The 22,777-nt window shown below is 34.9% G+C and overlaps 1 protein-coding gene across 1 annotated transcript in view; it reads left to right on the top strand.

Annotated features, from left to right (window-relative positions):
- The window catches only part of LOC121996828 (pullulanase 1, chloroplastic), a 40,652-nt gene that overhangs the window by 2,257 nt on the left and 15,618 nt on the right, over positions 1-22,777 (top strand). Inside the window, exons 3-21 of the mRNA XM_042550950.1 lie at positions 166-218; positions 530-638; positions 1,277-1,413; positions 3,390-3,589; positions 3,727-3,876; positions 5,864-5,924; positions 8,810-8,930; positions 10,243-10,333; positions 10,419-10,512; positions 10,590-10,685; positions 11,443-11,583; positions 12,966-13,016; positions 13,582-13,652; positions 13,804-13,896; positions 15,993-16,083; positions 16,925-16,996; positions 19,703-19,759; positions 21,916-21,984; positions 22,707-22,763. Of these exons, the coding sequence (XP_042406884.1) occupies positions 166-218; positions 530-638; positions 1,277-1,413; positions 3,390-3,589; positions 3,727-3,876; positions 5,864-5,924; positions 8,810-8,930; positions 10,243-10,333; positions 10,419-10,512; positions 10,590-10,685; positions 11,443-11,583; positions 12,966-13,016; positions 13,582-13,652; positions 13,804-13,896; positions 15,993-16,083; positions 16,925-16,996; positions 19,703-19,759; positions 21,916-21,984; positions 22,707-22,763 (1,814 nt within the window). The remainder of the gene's footprint in view (positions 1-165; positions 219-529; positions 639-1,276; positions 1,414-3,389; positions 3,590-3,726; positions 3,877-5,863; positions 5,925-8,809; positions 8,931-10,242; positions 10,334-10,418; positions 10,513-10,589; positions 10,686-11,442; positions 11,584-12,965; positions 13,017-13,581; positions 13,653-13,803; positions 13,897-15,992; positions 16,084-16,924; positions 16,997-19,702; positions 19,760-21,915; positions 21,985-22,706; positions 22,764-22,777) is intronic.

Raw genomic sequence — 22,777 nt, 5'->3', positions numbered from 1 at the left:
TATGATCTGGTTGCAATCTCTTTCACATAAATTATAAATGCATCTTTCGAGTTGACTAAAATTCAAATGCTCTTTGTTCATTTGGGAATGAACTTTATTGGTGGCACAACATGGACAGTCATGGGCATGGCAATTTTTATAACATATTATATTATCTTATTGCAGGTTATGATGTAAAAATTCAGCTTGAAACAGAGTGTTGTGGGCTACCAACAAATGTATGACCAAATTAACTTATCTCTCTATCTACTTTTTAATGTTTGCAAGTGGACATAGATGGATTTCATTTCACAAAGAACAATGAATGCATCTTTATCAATTTCTCTCTATCTCCTCTGCTCCAGACATCGAAACTTCATAAATATATGCCCTAACACCATGGCAAAAAATTTTTTTTTTTATCAATTTCTACTTTTTTAAGCTACACAGTTTTCTTTAAAATATTGTATTCTTATGAAATATGAAAAGTATTAACAATCTTGTGAAGCTGTCATTTTTTGTTGATATGAATTACTGTTTCATGTTTCAGGTAATTGAAAAATTTCCACACATTGCAACCTATAAAGTATTTAAGTTGCCAACTTCTTTAGATGCTGAAAGCCTTCTCAAATGCCAGTTGGTAGTTGCTTCCTATGGTGGTAAGTCTCAACATGTTGTTCATATCACATACAAAAGATACGCAAGTACACAGTCACACATTCACAAACTTATAGCTTAGCACATAACTTGTTATCTGTATATGTTACTTAAGATTTTATTTATTTGCACATAGAAGAGCTACAGGAGAACCATTCCTTGATGCAATAAGTTGCTCAATTGGAAGTTTGTTTCATTTTTCACATGCAAGGATAAAATGCTGTCCATTGACCCTCAACCAACCTTACATTGGCTGTAATCTCATACTCCGTGATAGGTTCCCAAGATGAATATCCAATGGAGTAAAATAATGTACGGTTAATGTGGAAGTTGGTATGAGCCGATCTGGGACATTTTCGTAAGATGAAAAAAGCTGGTCAAACATTGAAGTTGTTGAGCTGATTCAGGACCCGATTTGTTCTCAAGCTCTTTTGAGTAGGTGTAGGCTTGTATCACTGGTTCAAGCTGCAGGAAAAAGTGAATCAAATTCAAATGGAAAGAACAATGTGGCTATCATTTCTTTGTTACACATCCAAATCCCTTTACAATGCAAACATTTCATTTACTAAATTAATCTTTCTATTTTGACATTATTTACATGATTAATTTTAACTTTGGCTATTCCATTTCTGTTTTATAGTTGATGGAAAATGCATGAATGCTACTAGCCTTCAGATACCTGGTGTCCTTGATGACATTTTTGCATACACCGGGCCTCTTGGTGCTACTTTTGACAACGAATCTGTGACACTTCATCTTTGGGCTCCTACAGCACAAGTATGAGACACTGCTCCAGATCTTGTGAATTTTTCTCCTCTAGGGGGAATTTCATCTTCCCTAAAGTAATCCTAAAAAGGATCTAAGTGTTTTAATGTCTTCCATTTTATCAGAAAAACCTAATATTTTTACTAGTTATATGAGTTTGAAGTGTTATTTTTCCTTGGCCAATAAGACTGCCTAAGAATTCAATATGTGTTACTGCTAGTTTCATTTTCTTTCTAGAAACAATTAACCCGTGTTTCTTAAATAAGTTAAAGATCATATGTAAATGAGCATAGTGTTCCTCTTTGGTATGAGAAAACACTAAGATATCATCAATATAGACACAAATAAAAGTAGTCACAGGTCTAAATATATCATTCATCTTCCTTTGAAAAACCTGGGGTGCTACTTTAAGTCCGAAGGGCATAACTAACCATTCAAAATGTCCTTCCGGGCATGAGAATGTTGTCCATGGAATAGAGTCTAGATGTATACGTACTTGCCAAAATCCAAATTTCATGTCAAATTTTGAACACCATTTGGAGTTTTGGATTTTATTAAGTAATTGGTCTTTATTTGGAATTTTATAGCCATCTTCATGACAATTATCATTAAGACGTTTATAGTTAAACACCATCATAGACTGTCCACGTTTTTGTTTTGCTTCTTTATTAACAATAAAGGCTGGACTTCTATGTCTAGAATCTGATCGTTGGATTGCTTTAAGTGCCAAGAGTTGAGTAATATGCATTTTACATTCTTCTAATTCTCAATTGGTATATCTTAAGTCTTGTGACTTAATGGTTACATCGGGATTGATAATATTGAGTTTACAATATATCTTATCTTTTCCCCAGTATTTGGTAGGATTTTCTCCTATAATTTCTATTTTTTCTAGTCTTGAGATTACGCTGTCTAAATTGTCCTGTTGATTAAGTAACGTATATAAGTTTGAAGGTTTGAAACAATCTTGATAATAGGTATTGGTTTCTGAGTCAAGAATCCGAAATATTGAGTAACTAGATCATCTAGATCTTATGGGGGGCTAGAATCGCCAAGTAGGCTTAGTTTTCCTGTAAGGAAAGTTTTATCGTAGGTTTCTTTTTACAAGAATTGGAGACAGGGCAAAGACAAGGACTGTCAGTAGAAGAGGTGGTTGGATTGCAAGATTTAGCAAGAGGGGTTCCACCACGCTGACCAGCGCGAACCTCTGATGGGTAGGCGAAATAATAGGAGTGGAAAGGAATACGACATAGTCTTTGGTAAGCAACAGGGCGCGATATGGGGAAATAAGGTAGTTAAGTCTAAGAATAAGAGGAATGAATTTGTGAGGCATCGGGCGAGTCCACAGTTGGGAAAGAGTGAGGGGAGAACTAAAAACTCCACAATTTGTATAATTAAATAATTCCAATTGCCTCTTATGACTCCACAATTTGTATTAAATAATTCCAATACCTTATGACTTTAATTCCAATTAAATAATTGAAGTTATTCTAAGTCTCTCATGACTTCTTTTTGTCTAATATCCAGGCAGTATTTGCCTCTCTATCAGTTAAAAGGCAATGAATGGCATAACAGAAGTTGAGTATATTATTACCTTGTGAGGCAATATGGGCCAATTTTTCAAGAAAATGATTTTTAAAATCTTCCTAGGCTACTCTGGCTATGTCTCCTAAGTAATTTTCACCCACTCAAATCATAGCATCTCAAGTTTCTATGTCCATTTCATGTTTGGCCTGGTAGTCTCTTTTAACATATACTATCCACTGTTCTAAGTAATTATCATATAACTGAGGGTCACATTCAGTTATATTAAGTAAAACTGCATCCTTACCAAAAAAAAGTCATCTATGGTGGTCTTCTTTTGACAATAATTAATATCTTGGGCAGATTTTACAAAAAGGAAAATTTTCCTTTTGATGATGAGAGTTGTGTTTCAGTTGCAAAAGAAGACAAACAATGTTACTAACCTTTTGTTCTTTTGAAACTAGGAAGTGAATGTGTGTTTTTATGAGGATCCCTTGGGTGGAGACTTGCTACAAAGAATTAAGCTTGAGGAGACAAATGGTGTTTGGAGTGCTGTTGGACCAAGTAGCTGGGAAGGTCTTTATTATGTTTATGAAGTTTCTGTCTATCATCCAAGCATTTTGCAAGTGCAGATTTGCACTGTTGTTGATCCCTATGCTCGTGGGTAAGTTTATTATGATTTGCTACTGAAGGTTCTCCTGCATATTTAACTTCAAAATTTCTATAGATCAACTTCAGGATTGATAATCATGGATCACTTTCTCTGGACTAAAATAAATTTAATAAATTTTGTTGGATCAGGCTTTCCTCAAATGGTAGGCGAACTTGGTTGGTGGACCTTGATAGCAAAAATCTAAAGCCAGTTGGATGGGATAAATTGGCAGATGAAAAGCCTGAGCTTCTTTCCTTTTCTGATATCAGCATATATGAACTGCATATACGGGATTTCAGGTTGGTCCAACTTGGATTTAGTTTTTCCTTTCTATAAAAAAAATTGTCTCTGAACCCTAAAGCTTTGTTATTTGTTTTCTTTCCTTGGAAAATATGTTAGCGGTAGTTGTAAAACATTGATTTCGTAGTCCATGTGTGAAATTTTTTTTACTATGAATATAAATTCCATATTAAATTGCAATATAGTGCTGGGATGCCCACCTTAACTAGCAGCTGCATTTATATGTATCTTGTGCCTTTAAGTGTTTGGATTTGTACTATTGACAACATAGATAATTTGGTTCTTTCCACAGGAGCATATTTAATGCTTATAATGCTATCAACTGCCCATTCTGCAAACAGACGACTATGTGATAAAGTATAAACAGACCAACATAGCTAAACAACTCGAATGACTTATTTAAAATTAGAAAACTTCATTGTCCCCCCTAGTTTAATTTTTTGAAATGCCCCTTACACTTTGTTGAAATAGCTTCCTCCTCCCTTAACTACTTTCAGAGTTAACCATCATGTGTGTAATATGTAATGGAATATATTGCAATTTCAGCTTGCAGTCACCAAATTGAAGTTTTTGTCCCCTTTGAACTATTGACACCACGACATCTATTTTCTTATCTAAAAAAACTTTTGATGAAAAATTTCACCGCAGGTTGATTTATAAATCAGTTTGTAGACATTGTATACTATTTTTGTTCTAGTTTTGATGGCACAAGCTGAAATCAATTTATGATCTAAAAATATAAAATTTTAGCCACTTTTAATTTACCAATATCACTACATAGGCATTAGATTTTTTTGCTCAAGAAGTTTATTCTGTGGACAAATTTCACAGTAAGCTGATTTGTAAATCAATTTGTGTGCATTTTGTGCCATATTTCATAGTGCAAGCTCATTCACAATCAACTTGCAGGCTAAAGAATCAAAGATGACACCTCTAGAAAATACATAAGCATTTTTTGACCTCGAAAAAGCTCTTTAATGAAAATTTTGTCTGCAAGATGATTTGTGAACATGTTTGCGGAGGAATTTCTGATGACATAAGTTGGTTACTAAATCAACTCCCAGTCTAAAATTCAAATCCTTTTTCCAGTTTGAGCTTGTCAACACTAGAAGAGAGATATATCAGAATTGTTTGCTAAAAAAATTTGGTTTGATGAAAAAATTCACCTCAAATTAATTTGCAGATTAGCTTGTGGTATATTCTGTCACAGTGCACATGGCTGATAGCTCTGTTAGTAATTAAAGGAGGACACATTTTGATAAGGGTTTTAAAGAAGAGGTAAAATGACAACTTTCAAAGTTTGGGGAAGTTTGAAATGCAAGTAAACTACAGGGGGCAAAACGAAATTTTCTCATTTAATATCAGCAAAGAAAAAACAGCTATTTCAATGGATTCTGCTGTTTTATTTGACATTTTTTTATTAATAATTAAAAAAATTTAGCCAGTGAGAAACTGATTGGTCTAGCTAGTCCATATGTATGCTAGATTCCACTTATATTGTCACTAGGTATTCATAACTTGTCTGACCTTCATCTATATTTCATATGGAATTACTCCAAGAGCTTATATAATTTTCCCCAGAATATATGATTGCCAGCAAATAAAATTATAAATCTTTAGGTATATCTGCAGCATGTGGAATTGTGGTTTGTGGGTCATAAAGACCTAGATTAGAAACATCTGCAGCATATAGGCTGTCTTTCGTCGATCATAAAGTCTAACAAAAGCCTCATTTATTAACATTCAACTTAGTTGTCTATTGACTTGATCAATTGATCTATAGCTCCTCTATATGCCTTTTGAACTGTTTTTACCTTCAAGGAATTATATATGGAGTATGTTTTTTTTTCTAGAAGAGATACCAGCCTATGTTTGTTAATTTTGTTGTAGCCAACATCCTAATTTGACTTATAGTATTCATTTGTGTTGACATTTTCTTTTGAGAAAAAAAAAGAAAGTATGTTTGATACATAATCTGTTTGTCAGTGCAAACGACCAAACTGTAGACTTTGATTCTCAAGGTGGCTTCCTTGCCTTCACATTGCAGGTAGCATTTATGATGCCAAATATAAAATAAAAACATTTTTGTTTGCAGCAACATATCACTTCTTCCTGCAAATTATTCTCAGTTACAACAATAAATTCACCAAATTGCTTATGGGGATGTGTAATATTCTTGTAGTGTTTGTGACCTCCTTTCATTTACATATCTGGCTCCTCTTTAGAAGGCTGTGTACCTAGTTGTACTGGCAAGGCATCAAGTGTAACAAGTCAAATAATTGAAAATGTTGCATGGCTGGTAAAATGTTGCAAACTATATGTATTAGCATTTCCAGTCCATATTTTAAGCCATAATGGTATTATGGAAATATCTTTTTCAATGTAAATGATATACATTACCACTCTTTGTAACTTGATATCTCTGATGGATATTTGTCGTTCCTTGTTCTATTACTTAATATGACATCTGATCTGGGAGGTAATATGAGAGTGCCACGTGGATATGGGAGAATGGTAGTCTAGCTGAAGTGGTCTGGAAAAAAGCTGAATCGACCCCGATCCTGGGGCGTCCTTGGTGCCCCCATCTCCTTGCCCTCGACTCCTTGGCGCTCTCGATTCCTCGGAGCCCCTTCTCTTCGTCTCTTTTGCGACTCTACTTTGGGATTTAGGACTTCAAGAAGAAGATAATGCTCACGTGGATTTCGGGATTCAGGACTATTTCAGGAAGAAGATAATACTCGTGTGGATTTCAAGATTTCGAAATATTTCAGGAAGCAAATAACAATCTCAGGACGAAAGAACACATGGAGGACATAGGGATTAAGTTCTTGCCCTATAAAAGGTAGTCCTTTCTGACAGTCGGAGGTACACAAATATACACATCAAAAACCTGGTACTCTCTTCCGTTTTTCTTCCACCACCATCGCTGAAAACTAACTTGAGCATCGGAATGGCTGTGCCGAGAACCTGACCATTATTCTAATCCTCTCTTTCTCAGGTTTTCTTCTATCCAAATTCCAGCAGATCTCCTAGCCAATCCTCGTTGTCACTACGCGATTGGCGACAAGTTGGCATCTAAGCCAACTCACCCGTGGTTTGCTCGTCGACATTCTGAGGCAAGATCAAATTGACACCGTCTATGAGAACATTTGAGTTAAGACCTGAATTGGGACGTTGAGATGGATTAGATTGGAAGATCCAACTTCGTCGCCATGGGATAGAGGATTTCGACAAGCTAGTAGTCGCGCCAGTGCAGGCAATATTACAGGGCAGCCTCAACTGCCCTATGCCTGGAACCAATCCACTAACTGAGCTGCCACCTCGTTCGGTGACGTCAGTGCCTCACTAGAAGATGCTCTGGTTTGTTGAAACACCGCGAAACACATTCCCCGTGCCGGTCGCTATGTCAGTTATGAGGGAATTTTATGTGGAATTCATAGGAGAAACCCCCCATTGAGGTGTTCCGAAGGAAAAAACTCCCATATCTGGAAGGGCAAAAGCACCTCGGGGTCCTTCGTTCTCAAGGAGCATCCTTCGAGCCGAGCTGCCACGACACTTTCAAGTGTTACAGATCGGCGAGTATAACGACACTACCGATTCCGGAGATCATATATGTAAATTCGAGAATACCTCTATGGTGGCAAAGGCAACTGCGTTCGCCCCGGGGCCAACATGGAGGAGGTAAATCACGGGTGACTATTAGCCTTTGGAATAGTGACTGGCGCATAAGGGAGACATTTACCTCGGCTATGTTGAGATTCGAACCCCAGACCTCATGGTGGCAACACCTCATGCGCTAGCCACTAGACCGTCCCGAGGGGACTAAACTTTACGAGAATGCCTCTATGTTACAATACATGGATGGTGTCAAGTGTCGAGTCTTCTTAACAATGCTCTCGGGATCGGTACAGAGGTGGTTCAACCTCCTCGCCTCTTCTATTTAGACTTTCGAGGAGTTCAAAACTTTCTTCATGAAACACTTCGCCATCTGCCGAAGGTAAGGTACCAAAAAAAACTTCACATGATTTATTTGCACTCAAATAAAAACCCAAAGAACCTCTAAAGGAATATCTACAACGGTTCAATCTAGTGGCCATGGATGCTCCGCTGGTCACTTCGGAGGTACAGGTCAGTGCTTTCTCCTCTGGTTTGGTTGATGGAGATTTTTTTCCCCTAGTGAAAAAGCCTCTAGCCGACTTCGACGGTTTGCAAGCCCGAGCGCTCAAGTATGTTCAAGTCGAGGAGGCAAGATCATCTCAAAGATTATGTGAATTACTCTGGTTGAAGTTTATTCTAGATGATTTGAAAATTAAATGGGAATGCTCCTTGAAACTCTATTGTGACAATAGGTTAGCTATTAATATTGCTCATAATCCTATTCAACATGATCGGACTAAGCATATTGAAATTGATGGACATTTCATCAAGAAAAAATTGGAGGAAGAATTAGTGTGTATGTCATATGTCCTTTCAAAACTGTAATTGGCTAATGTGTTAACAAACTGATTGAACAATTCTAGATTTCATGATCTTATAGTCAAGCTGGGAATGAAAAACATCTATTCCTCAACTTGAGGGAGAGTATGAAGAGCTGTGAACAACTTCACAGCTTGTACAAAATAAATAGTTGTGTCGAATATTAATTTCCTATTTACGGAATAATTAGTTTCCTATTTGCTATTAGTTTCCTATTCTCTCCTCTATTGTAATTTTGTATATAATGAGTATTCCCATTCTGAATGTAATACAATTGGAAAACATCAATTCTTTCTACAATTAACTCTACCATTTTCTTGATTTGAGCACAATTGAGAACTAGGAGATGTATTTTTTGTGTTTAATCAAGTCATCATCCCCCGCTAATTTCCGAGAAATATTTTGTCCTTGCTATATTTTAAGAAACTTTATTTGCTTGTTGTCCATGTGATGCAGGATTCACTTGGTGTAAACCACTTGAAGAAATTGTGTAATGCTGGTCTGACACATGTCCATTTGCTTCCAAGCTTTCATTTTGCTGGTGTTGATGATGATAAAAACAATTGGAAATACATTGGTAAAATTTCATGAAATCACATAGCTGATTTTACAGATACTGGTTCTTTATGCTAATACTTGTATTATTCATTATGACATTATTGAATATGCTCCAAATGTAGTGTTTTACTGTTTTTAGCTGTCATCACCTCAATTTTCTACATCAGTCTAGTATATGTGTTATACAAAACTTTCTGTTTCGGCCTTGTAATCAGTTTGGCTGTTTATGCCATTTCACCAATGTAGCTTGCAAAAGGCCTATTATAGTTGAAAATAAATGATAGAAACATAAGTTTGGATGCACTTGCAATTCTGTTATGTCTGTCAGTCAAAGTTTAAGGAAAAAGACTTTTGTCTTATTTAAGTGCAAGATGTACAACTGCATCGAAGAAAATTAATAGAAAGAGAAATAGAATGAGATAGAAGAGGTTTTGCTCTTTTGTACGGCATAATAGAAATATTCTAACAGTCATCACTTAGGTAAGTGTTGCACACAAGAACTCAAGAAAAAGAAAAATGAAATCAACGATCTGAACAAATTCTGGGATTGTCTTGAAAATACATAATCTTTAGTTCTTTACTTTAGTCAACTAATATCAGAAAATTACTCATTCTCAGATGGATAAAAAAAATATCATATCCAATAGCAGAATATATCTCACATACATGTACAACATTTCACTACATTATTTAATCTTGTTTCTCTTTGTTGGAGACTGCTTCAACTCCAAACTACGCTAGAAACAATTTGTGTTGGTGATCCAAATTGGGAAAATAAAAACTTGATGAATCCATACTAAACACTCATGTGGTTTTTCATCTTGATCAATTCAGATGTACAATTTAATTAAAATCCTTAATGGCAATTCATCGCATAAACTATTATTATTGTGGTTGAGGGTGTTCTTTGAGGTTTGCATAATTTTATTTTGGTTGAAGGCTGAAGCGCAGATGCTAGTAATGTAGTAACCCAAATTGTATCCTTTTTGACAGGTGCAGACTGATAACTTTGGCCATTGAAATTGTTGATTATAGTCCAATAGATAAAAACATTTTGGTTGTCATTCAACTTAAATTTTGCAATAATTTAGCCTGTTTCCTGGTTTTGTACCCATGACCATTTTTTTTCATTTTAAAAATACATAGGTTATAATTGTTGCTCAACTATGTGATCTTGGTAACTGTCTTTATTTCCTTTTTCACTTAAATAGGTGGCTGCCTTTGTGTTCCATAACTTTTGGCTCTTCAATTTTATTTTCCTAACCTCTTATTAAATGAAAATTGTATTTTTACATTATTACTGATTTAAAGGTTTTACACTGGTTCCTTAGATGAAGTTGAAATGGCCAAACTGCCCCCAGATTCTGATAAACAACAAGCAGAAGTGACAGCAATTCAAGATGAAGATGGTTATAACTGGGGGTATATTTAACATTCAATTTCCCGTACTGTATTGTTTTTTTCATGACATGTGCAGTTGGCTTTATCTAGTAATTTGCAATGTAAGGTACAATCCTGTAATTTGGGGTGTCCCAAAAGGAAGCTATTCTACTAATCCAAATGGACCAAATCGCATTTTGGAATTCCGGAAGATGGTTCAGGTGCAGATCCTATAGTTCTATCAGTTCTCTGTGTAATACTATAATGTGATCTAATCTGTCCTAGATGTTACTTGCAGGCACTTAACCGAATGGGTCTCCGTGTTGTACTTGATGTTGTCTACAACCATTTGGCTGCCAGTGGTCCCTTTGATGACAACTCTGTCCTCGATAAGGTTATGCCTTTTAATAGATGGCATCATTCACTTGTAAAAAAAAGCTCCTTAGTCCTTATAATTTTTAAATTCAGATTAATTGTTTATTTTCTTTAATTATAATATTAACTATTAAGAATGAGAGATTCTGCAAAAGGGCTAGAGTGAATAGGAAAGACACCTACAGTCCGTGGATCAAAGTTTTGGATGTGTGCACTAGTTCTGGACCAGATGCCTAGGTGCCGTATTGAGTATTGACACATGGTTGCACCACCTTGTTGCCTATAGGATATGGTCTGTGGATAATATTTTAGTTTAAGTCTAAGATGAAATAAGGTAAGAGTAATACAATGCTTATCAGTTATCACTAAAATGAATTAGACACCAAAATTAGGATTTATCTTTTCACAGTGAATCTTAAATGAAGTGAAAATTTTGACTTGAAGATGGCCAGTCTATGTTTGAATTTTAAAAAATGAGCAAGTTGAGATTGGAAAGATTTTAAAAGATTCCTGCGGGAGAGCCGTAGTCAAGAGGGTGAGAATTGAATAGAGAGGTCTGGGAGACCAACCAACAATCCACATTATGATCCTTGATATGAATTCTACACTCCCTGAAACAGGTATATTCCAGCTTTTAGGAGTGGTGGAAATCAAAATTTTGTGCCATTCAGCATAAATTCTGTTGTTTCTTTCTTTTTTTTTTCCTTTTTTTTTTCAGAATCCTAGTTTACTAGGTTTGCACTTACTATTGTCTTCATAATACAAATAATTTACAGGTTGTTCCAGGATATTACCTTCGAAGAAACACTGAAGGAGGTATTGAGAACAGCACTTGCACGAATAATACAGCTAGCGAGCACTTTATGATGGGCCGTTTAATTGTTGATGATCTTACATGCTGGGCTGTGGACTATAAGGTAATCTATTATGGTTTTAAACAATTAAGATATAAGAATTTTTATACTAGAGCCAGTTTCTAAATTTGGTGGGTTTGAGTTCAAGGGTATATAAATTGGTAGTTTTCTGTTCTGAAGTCTTAAGTCTTAAAATTATTTTTGTTTATTTTCTTCTTGAGTATCTAATGCTATGTTTATCTTGGAGTTTAAATATTAGATTATGCAATCTAAAATTGTAGCACTGTTATAAAGCTCTTTTCAAGGAAAGATTAGTAAGCTTTTATAATATCTGATTCTCACAAGTGACGATCGCCTTGATTCAAGAGCAAGTTGATTAATATTTGCACCAAATTTATGATTTTGCCAACGGTTAAAGAACTTATTTTGGCTATTGGTTATTCATTTGTAAATGCCACATTACAGTCCTTTTTTAGTTGGTACAATATTGTGTTAATATTTGTCGGATACTAGTTGTGTACAAATACATTATCAGATTAATTTGTACTTACTTGCATGCTATGACTCTGAGAAAGATTTGAACCTTAAGGATCAATATCAGGTTTATTGTGCTACATCAGTTATGTATTTGTATACCTATCATAATGGTCAGTACTGAAGGAGAAAACTACTTTCTTGTGGTAGGCTTCATCATCTGCATATCCTTTAGCATGCCAAACCATACACATGCATAAAGAATCTTCTGAATATGTAACTTGAAGGGGTCAGTTGGCAAACTACTATATCATCACACAACAAGGTTGGCTAGCATGAAATGACAGTGGCTCCTTGATATCCCTTAGCAATCTCTATCAGTATTAACCTAGCAGAAATGGATGATGAAGCATGCCTTCATGTTATTAGATGTTTGTAGTATAATACCATAGAGGAATCTTAATTTAGTCCAATCATTGTGGAAGTGAACATTCCTTTTAGTTCTCTCATCCTCTTTGGAAGCGAAATTACTTAATTTATTCCAAACATTTTGGAAGCAAAATTTAGCAATCTTCATAGTTCCCTTTAAGCCACATTGGCATTGTGGTGTGCATTGATTAGTTTGTTAATACTTGACACTGATAAAATAGGCTACATTCTTCTCAACTTTCATATGTAGCTAGTTAGTTTCTCATAGATACTGTCTGCTTCTGTCTGACAACAGAACATTCAGGATGCTGGGATTTTCTTCACATTGTTTTTGGTTTATTTTCTGTCTTGATCACCTTCATTGTCTGTGGTTAGATATATGTTGTAACTCAAGTTCAGTTTTTTTTTTCTATGCCTGTATCTATAGATAGGAATGTTTCTCGTCAAATATAGAGAATTTATATCATTTTCTATCTTTTATGTGCTACTCAAATAAAGAATTGAACTTGGTCCTGAGTTTTGACTTTTGATTACACTTGCAGGTTGATGGTTTCCGGTTTGACCTCATGGGACATATTATGAAGAGCACTATGGTGCATAACCCTCACCTCAGTGCTCTTTTCTACCATATTTATTATTTTCACAACAAATTTAGCATGATCATTGCTGTTTCAATTGTGTGTCAAGTAGTGTCCTTTTGTACCAAATTTAGTTAAATGCAGAATCTCCAATTTGTAAAATCAACATAACTTATTTTTTCAGTACTGTTTCTTGAGATTAGTGAAAATATAATTTGATCAGATATAGAAATGATAATGAACTGTTCATAATTTTAAGTTTAATATCTCATCCTAGAGAAGTTAATAGTCTCTCCTGATGCAATCAGAGTGATCTAACCCAAAATTTGATCTGTTTGAGGTCATAATTGTTTCTTGCTTTGGGTACAAAAATTTACCAAAAAGACATCATTATCAGTGTCTCTTAGTCCTGCTGACGATTCACATGCAAAACATCTCCCTGTAACAGTGATTTGGTTGTTTTGGTGGTTAGTCAGTTTTGATGAAATTGGAAGTATGATATTCTGAATTTTTTCCTTTCTGATTATTACTGATGACATGCTTGCATTATTTGTTGTCCACCTATTATTTGTTATTTCAGGTGAAAGCAAAGAGTACTCTTCAAAGCCTGTCTAAAGACAAGGATGGAGTAGATGGTTCAATGATATATATGTGAGTGATTTGGTTTGTTCATTATTGGTTATATTGTTCTTGTTGAACGTTTTGGTAAAAGCATGTGGTCGTTTTGACTGAGATTTATACATATAAGTGTGTCTTTGCTGTTGACAAAGTGCTCCAATTTTGTAAACTCGTCATTTATTAGTTACGGTGAAGGATGGGACTTTGGTGAGGTTGCAAACAATAAGCGAGGGATCAATGCAACACAATTTAACCTACCAGGAACTGGAATTGGGAGGTATTCTATCTTGTCATAATTTAATTTTTGTTGCAACATTTTTTTATTTTTTTTTGAAAGTGTTAATTTTTTTCCAAGAAATATATACAAATTTAAAGCTACTCATGGTTTCATATTAACTTATTGATTCCTTGGTGTGGTTTAACTATAGAAGTATAAATACATGCATTATTTGAATGCTTGAGATATATCAAGTTAGGCTTATGAAGAGGGCTTTCTTCTAATGGAACGTATGAGTGAGCTATATTTTTATTCCTTTAATGATTGGCGATTGGCATGCCAGGATTCCATGGATAAGAAGCATAGCATCATGTCCTACAGCTGAATAAATTCCATTAAGAGAGAACCTTGTGCCAAAATTTCGAATTGGTAGTGAAACTATGAATCTGATGTAAAAAAAACATAGACCCCATTATAATAGTTGAAAAAACAAATGAGTGATGAGCACAATCTCTATTTTGATATTTCCCCCTCTCACAAGATTGTTAACTGATATGCAACCCCATAAAACTGGTGGCTAATGCATACAAATTTATCTTGGTGTTGTGTCAAATTATATCAATCAAACCTAATCTCATTCTTGATCATGGATTTGCCTTGTGTTTATCCTTTTCTTCCATCACTACATACATCCACTTGTGGTTTAAGTGTTGATCGGTATCGGTTCATAGCCAAAATGTACCATTTTGGCAGCTGACCTATACCATTAGCAATATTTCAATGTTATGTTGGCAAGGTAAAATTCACTATGCTACTTATTAGAGCAATGTTGTGTGGAGTTAGAAGGGGTCATGAAATTTTGTTGGAAAAGCACTGAAAATATTCGAGGAGCTCACATTTGATTAGCTAGTTGGTGATGCAATAGCGAATCAACCGATGATTAGAAGATTTTGTAGAAGAAATACAAATATTTACTTTTCATGGAAAATTGCTATCGGTTGGTTTAGGAGAATTAACTTTTAAGGAATTATTTTAATATTAGGAGTTAGTCTTGGTATGTTTAAATTTTGAAGAGAAATGATAGGAGTTTAGTTTATATTGGGTGGGCTATTTCCTAATTAGAATTCGATTGTTGTCCTAGTTTGTTTATGTTAGGGTCTATAAAAGATGTAATTCTTCAATGTTGTTCTTCCAATTCAATAAAAAAATCACTTTGTGAGTTTTATTCTTTGTGAATTTGTTTTATTTCTCTATATAAGATAGTTATCCCCTATGGCGTGTCAATTTATCTCAATTCTCTATGTGAGTTTTAATTTAATTTTGTTGTTGCATTAATTCAGTATCAGAGTGTGACTTTGCATCAATTTGGCATCGATGCCAATCTTATTTGCCTAGTGTTGCTCAACAAGGTCAAATAGTCTAAATTGTGGTTTGAAATCTTGTACTGTGCTGGTGGCATGGTCAAAACATCTTGTTTGGATAAATTACGAAAACTTGATATAGGTAATCTATTCTATGCAATTTTGATAATCATTTTGATGACTGTGCACATTAGACAACCCTTGACATGTTTCAAAATGTGCCAAGATAAATTGAAATAATGTTTGTTATTTTTTGTAGCTTTTAATATCAACATTGTACCATTACAATTGGAACATAAAGTCCAATATATTTGTTGTTGTCTTCTTTTTTTATCTTCTTCGTCCTTCCCCTCCAATTCTCTATCAGCATCATATGTTGAAAGATCAACACAGTACTGAAACATTATGGTTGCAGCGAAAGTTTGGAACTCCGACATAGCTATAGATTTTTAAACCTTGTCTAAACACAAGTGATTGATTAGATTGACTTGAAGTGACACGTACTAGAGTCAAGATAGAGGGTATGCTTACAAAATTGTGTTTAGGCTGCCAAATATTGTATAGATCTTCTATTTGCTTCATTTGTTTAGCTTTGGTTGAAGTTTTCAGATTCATTAAAACTGACAAAAATTTATTTTAATAAGCCAAAATTGAATTCTTGATTGAATGAAACTGTACCTCTATTTCTTATGTGTGTTCACATCATTATTCCTACCCAGTTTCGTTGCCTATTATAATGTTTCCTTTTTTTAATTTTATTTACACAGGCTTTAATGGATTTTTTTGAATCATCAGTTTCAATGATCGAATACGCGATGCAGTTTTAGGCGGATCACCATTTGCTCATCCACTTCAGCAAGGGTTTGTTACTGGTTTATCATTGGAGGTACCTTACTGCTTGCATTTCCTTCTCAATATATTATTTTTTACTTTGTTGTTTTATAGCTATTACTGTAACTATGCCAGTTCTAGTGCTAGTGTTGGTGGTCATGCTAGTCCATTCAAATTGGTTAACTTATGCTACATCTAATACTAGATGCTTCAGAACTGATTTTGATTTGTGAACGTTCCTAAGTAGGATTGTCCTCAACTTGGCATACTAATTCATTGAACAGCATGCACACAAACATGTTGATTTTGGTGTCAGTCATAAAGGAACTTAAAGAAAGTAGTCACCTAAAGAGGCTCATGAATTTTATCTTAGCCTACATGAATTGGGTTAATTCTCATCTGTCTTAGTTAGCATGAACGGACTAATTGGGATTTCACTTCATTAGGAAATAATTCAGTAAAATAACATTTTAATCAACTATTCCCCTTGCATAGTATAATCCCTAAATCTGCAATAGTTTGTTTGAATTGATTGAGAAAAATGGTATTTCAATGAAATGGAACCTCAATAATCCAATTGGCACCGACTACCATGGCAGGGTAGACTTTGATCAACTTGAAGAACTCATTTGGACTTGCCTATTCTTAGTTAGATGTTGAAGATCTGCTAGTTGGAGAAACAATGTAGTTTTGACTTTAATTTAATTAGTGTATTGGTAGGTGTTTGAGAAGTTCAATTGAAGAGTAATATCAAGGTTAATCATGAAAAGATGTTAATCAGGTTATTTATCAGATATAAAGTATATGGATAGTTTCTATCTTGAAACCTCCATTTATTTTTTCCCTTACTCATGAAATATACATGTTGTACTAATATGATTTTTTTCCCTTTAAAGCCTAACGGATATGACCATGGTGATAAATCTGTCACGGATCTTATGCTGTCATCTTCTGCAGATCACATACAGGTTTCCTTCTTTAAATATTGATGTCTTATGCATTTGACGTCTCACTTTAGTACGCTTCCCTTTTCCTTCCTATCTTTGAATGCTTGAGGTTGTTGCTTGGGTAGGATTAGTTTTCACGAAGTCACCTAACTTGGGCACTATGCAATCCAATAAGGATGAGAAGGATAATGCCAAACTTAAAGGATGAGCCTAAAAGGGTAGCCTAGATGCTGATACAGACATTCTTGCATTTCTATGTGAAGAGACTCTCCATTAACTTTCAGAATTCTGATGTTGCAAGAAAACAAATTATCTAATTCACCAAGCACTAACCTTACTGGATCACCTGTAAGAATTCTCCTTGGTTACAAATAGGAAAGCATTCAATCACAATTCTATATGTTCACTGAGCTATTTGAATAATCAATAATGTGTATCATTCCTCCTTTTCTCGTGGTAGATTTCTCTTGTAGTATTTATGCTTTCTGCCTCATTATCCCAACGACAATAAGCCATGAGGCTATATTGGCACTAATATTTGGGTCTTTTATGTTATTGTCAAAAAGGCTTTTCTTTCTTCTCCTTTTATCCCTCGTGCCTTCTCTATTATTCAGCTTGTCTAACAATAGAAGTTAGAACCTTCCACCACTTTCCTACTTGCATATTGAGCTATTTAGATTTCATTTTTATCTGAAATTCAAATAATGAACAATTGATGATGTTTCTCCGAAGTTAACTAAGGAAATCTTCATGTTTGCATTTAGAGCGCTAGTATTCACAACATGTAGAGCTTAACAAAAGAAGAAAAAAACTTGAATAGGTGATTTGTTTGGTGGATCCATAATGATAGAAGATGACTAACTGATTTGATAGATCAGCAGCTCTGATTTTTTATTTTTACACTAAATTTGATTTAGCACAAAAGCTTAAGCTAGAGGGCTCAGTCTATACTCATTATCACACACTTTCAGTTTCACATAACCAAACAAACTAATTGGGGTCGTTTAAGATTAACACGGGGTTGACTTAATTGAGCCGAGAGCAAGGTTTAAAATTTCGACATGTGCCGAAGTTTCGGTCTTGGATTGGAACGATACGGTTTCGGTACCGTATCGTGCCATGCCGGTATGGTTTTAATATTTTTTAAATATAAAATATATAAAATAAAAATAAAAAATTAATCTAAATATTTTAAAATAATTTTTTTAAAATATATATTAAATTAATAGGATAGTTTTATTAGAGTTTAATTAAAATTATTTAAATTATGCCAACCGTAGGCATGACTTGATTGATAAGTTTTTAAATTAAAACACTATTCCAGTTTCGCCTTCATTGATGCTCCGCACTGCCAGTGAATGTGAGGCCATCACAATGCCTCAGTGACGGCCATGAGGCCGCCGTGTGGCCTTTGCGACGGTCGCGAGGGCTGCAGTGGCCTCCGTAGCAGCTGTGACGCTCGTGCGTGGCCTCCGCAATGTGTGCGCAACACCTCTACGGTCGTGGTACCTTGAGCGTGCCGGTGCCGATTTCTGTTAGCGAGCAGCACGATATTTTAAACGTTGGCCGAGAGTATAATTTTTATAACTACTAAAGCTCAAGAGGGAGCTCAATCCAACTGAAAATGCTAAGGCGTATAGGTGGGAAACCTCTTGATATTTATGCTATTTTAAGAACTGATATTTGGAGTTGTGAGATTAAGAGGTGGAGTTTTCTACTTTCTTTCTTGCTTCTCACTCTTTTTTGTATCCATCTTCACTCCCAACATTGTTAGAGGTGAGTGATTTACTCTGACATTCTAATAGCATGCCAACATGCAAGAGGGAGCTCAATCCAACTCAAAATTTCAAAACACTAAGTGGGGGACCTTTAGGGTTGTGGAGTTTTATCCTTTATTTAGCAATAACTGATACTTGCAAAATTTCAACACAAATTTCACTTTGATATCTTGAAAGCTTTGTACTTTAGAAACTTGTTCTGTTAGGAAAGGCTAAAGTTCTAGTGTATTTGAAGTCTTGATTGAACATAGTCTTTTGAAACTCTATTTAAATAATGTTTGTTAGATCTTTCAAATTTGAAAATACTTTACTTTTTCTCCCTCATACCACTTTTGGAGGAAACAGAAATTGCTAGAGTTTACATGTTCCCTCCTGATATGGGATGTTACTGGTTCACATCTTCCAAGGTTTTGTTTTGGTTCATATTTTGTTCTGGTAGTTTTGTTCTGTTTCACATCTTTAAAGATTTGTCACTGGTTCTGATATCCTGTTTCTTAAGGGATGACAAAGGCTTATCAAGGTACGAAGTAGACCCACCATGGCCTATAAATAACAAATTATTATTTATATAAACAATTAACTTCATAGAATTAATCCTATAACTTATACCATACCAACAGTCTTTTTTCAATTAGGTTGTAGGTAATACTGAAAAAGAAACTACCAGTTTTTTGGATTAGCTTAATAGTATCAGTGCAGGACTTTGTTTTAACAGTAACTACTGAAAATAATATTGCAAGGAGGTTTTCCATAACTCAAAATGCTAAGGATGGAAAACGAGTCTCAGATTTCAAGATAAATTTAAGGTTCTATAAATAATTTGATGAATTCAACTGTGCTATGACTAGCATGTTTATAATACTCATGACTTGTGATTTCTGCTAAGTTTTTTTTTTAATATTTATGCAAGTGTTTTGATTCAACTGATGATGTTGCTTTATTTCTGAAGGTTGGTTTAGCTGCTAACCTAAAGGACTTTATCCTAACATGTCAAGATGGAACAACAGTAAGAGCTGATTTGCTATTTTTTTCATAGCTGTCTATGTCCTTGGACTAAATATATTAACAGGATATGTTATCTTCTGTAATGTGCTGAATTCCTAATTAAATAGTTTTTATATAAATGTTTTCGGTTTCAAGCATAGTTTTAAGTGTGGGCAGCATTGACATTTGTACGGAGTAGTATGGCTATATGTAGAATGCACTTCTTGAGTGTTATGGCTACTATGTCCCAGTCCGATTGATTCAGTACATAACTAGACTATTCCAACTGAAGCAGAGAATGCTGTTTAGGGTTTTATTTTTATCTCTCTTTTCTGTTGTTTTGTTTTCTTAGGACATGTTTTCCTCTTTTTGTCTTGTGTCTTCCTCTCTCTAATTTTTGTGTATCTCCCTCCTCTTTCATCTTTATTCCTTTGTTATCTCCTCTTCCTTTGGCATTGAATTGGCATAACTATCAATTTAGAGTGTCAGTACATACTATATCAACCTAAAACCAATCTTATCCAGCATGGACTGAAACTTTGAACATATTCTCTTATATTGAAAATTTACACTGCTTGCTTTGGTGCAACAGTGCTCCATATGTACAATGATGTACATTTCACATGAACTAATATCATCTTATTATACTGTTATTACAAAAGGATACATAGTTCTATACTTCTACATTACAATGTTAATGTAGCATGGCCCTATACATGGTTCCATATTGTATGTATAACATTTTCTCTACTGATATTTCTGGTCTCACATTGATCCTATCTGTACTATCTATCTGCAAAGAATCTTGTAATGTGAAAATAGTTTCAATAATGCTTTTCTCCCCCAAGTGAAGATCATACCTCAAGTGAGGATTGTCACATAAAGTTAACTAAGTGCCCACAAACCTGTATTGCAACTCTCCCATTTGCATCAAATACCCCTTACATATTGTAGTTCTCTCGTGCTTGGGGATAATAGAACACAACTCGTCACAGTCTAAGGTAGAAACTACTCGGGTTCTTCAGGAAGGGGAAACAAAAGCTATTTTTGCGAGAAGGAAGTGTTGATAGGATGAAGCTTTGAGAGGGGAGGGAGATGATTGTTGGAAGATGGTGGTAAAGGGGAGGGATGAGCCTTTCATAGAGAAGGGGTAGAGAGGGGCTGTTGTGATTAGCAGCTTGGTGATGGTGGCTGCATCAATTTGGTGAGGAAGGGTAGTAGTGGTGGTGGGCAGCGCCTGCATTGTGGCTCAAGGAAGGGAAGGCGGCAGCAACCCTCCCGTGCCTCCTTTTTTATTATATATGAAACATTTTGTAACAGTCTGTATTCTGGTTGATCACTGAAAATATCATAGTGATACAGTAGGTAATGCGGCAGATATGCTCTAGGTTTAAAGTTCTGATTCTGAGATCCATTTCAGTCTCAGCTCAGAATGGTTTGGTATGGGTGCCATTCTGGCTAGCAAACAACATGGTCCCCTGATGCCATAATTAATTGAGTTTTTTGGTCATGCATCCAAATAGCCAATTTCCTTACAGTACACTGGTACGGGTGCCATTCTTGCTAGCAGACAACATGGTTACCTGATTCTCCAAATGAACATGAGAAAGATTTGTTTCTAGACAAATACAGTACACTGGTTTCTTAGGAAATGTTACAGAATTTATTCTAGTATCTCTTCATATGAACATCAGTAATAACTACTGAGAATTGTATTTCTAATTTCCATTTATATTGTAGTTTCCAAATTGCTCTTATTGTTATTCCCAAAACCCATATATGAAGAAAAGCAAGTTCACTTTTGGATGCTATCATGAGCATAATCAGGTTTCTAAATCTTCTACATCTAATATTGAAGCTGTATGGACGAGTTATATTTAGAACTTACCTTACATGCATTTATGGAAAAATTCATGTATGAGTTATCTTAGTCTTTTAGCTGCTAATTATGTTTGTTTTCTGATGAAGACTTTGTTTAGTCATTAAAGTTTTCTAGGAATTCTCACTCTAATATAAGCAAGTCTATTATTTCTTTATTTATTCCTTCTGTCAATGATGCTCTTTTTTGCTTATGATCTAATGGGATTGTTTTTCTGCATTCTGTACTATATCCTTCAAAGTTTTGTACGTATAATGCCAACTTATTATGTGATTTTTATGAATACTTACCGTCAACAGAAGAAAGGATCTGAATTTTATACCTATGATGGGAAGTCAGTGGGATTCACTTTATCTCCTGTGGAAATTGTAAGTCTCATAAATTCTAGAGAGCAGTTGCTTAATTCTTGTCAATGTTTAGGCTTTGCTTGTTTCTACAATATAAAAGGTGGCTGTGAATAACAGTTTCTTTCCACCATCTGAGATTTTAATTAACCAGGACCCCTGCATAACTTTTCCTTTTACTGAGATTCATTTAAAACCTGATCATGGACATTAAACTGTGTTCAAACAGCTTGCCACATTATTCCTTAAACCTGTATTTTAGGAAACATGCCAGATTGTTTAATCACCACACCTACTGATGGTGCACCATTTCTAGTTTGTAATATTTCAGTTGTTATGTGTGTCAAGGGTAGGCCACAAAGAGCTTCCCTAGTAGGCATCATATGGAATTATAAATGGAAAAAGGTTGGACCACATCTTTTGAATCAAATGCAGTTTTAATATAGTTTTCCCTTCTCCCTTTGATCACTACCCACATTTCTTATGAATCCTGGCACATGGGCATAAAACAGCACAATGGCATTACACGGACTAGAGTGTGCTTACCACTAGGTAATCATATAGGAATAACTGTCTATCATGCAAAATGATGCTCAATAATCAAATAAGCATGTGCTTTGAGGGAAACTTTTGCTCATTACATCATATAAGTTTAACTTAGAAGTTTTATGCTGTTGATTGCCGGAGCAATTAATGCACTATTGAAAAGTTTATTTAATGATATCTCCTGATGTTCTGTATTACAGGTTAACTATGTGTCTGCTCATGACAATGAAACTTTGTTCGACATAATCAGTATGAAGGTTGTATTTTTTTC

Source organism: Zingiber officinale, chromosome 6A, assembly GCF_018446385.1.
Source record: "Zingiber officinale cultivar Zhangliang chromosome 6A, Zo_v1.1, whole genome shotgun sequence".
Classification (NCBI taxonomy): domain Eukaryota; kingdom Viridiplantae; phylum Streptophyta; class Magnoliopsida; order Zingiberales; family Zingiberaceae; genus Zingiber; species Zingiber officinale.
The sequence above is the reverse complement of the archived record's forward strand: the minus strand, read 5'-3'. Positions and strand labels throughout refer to the sequence as shown.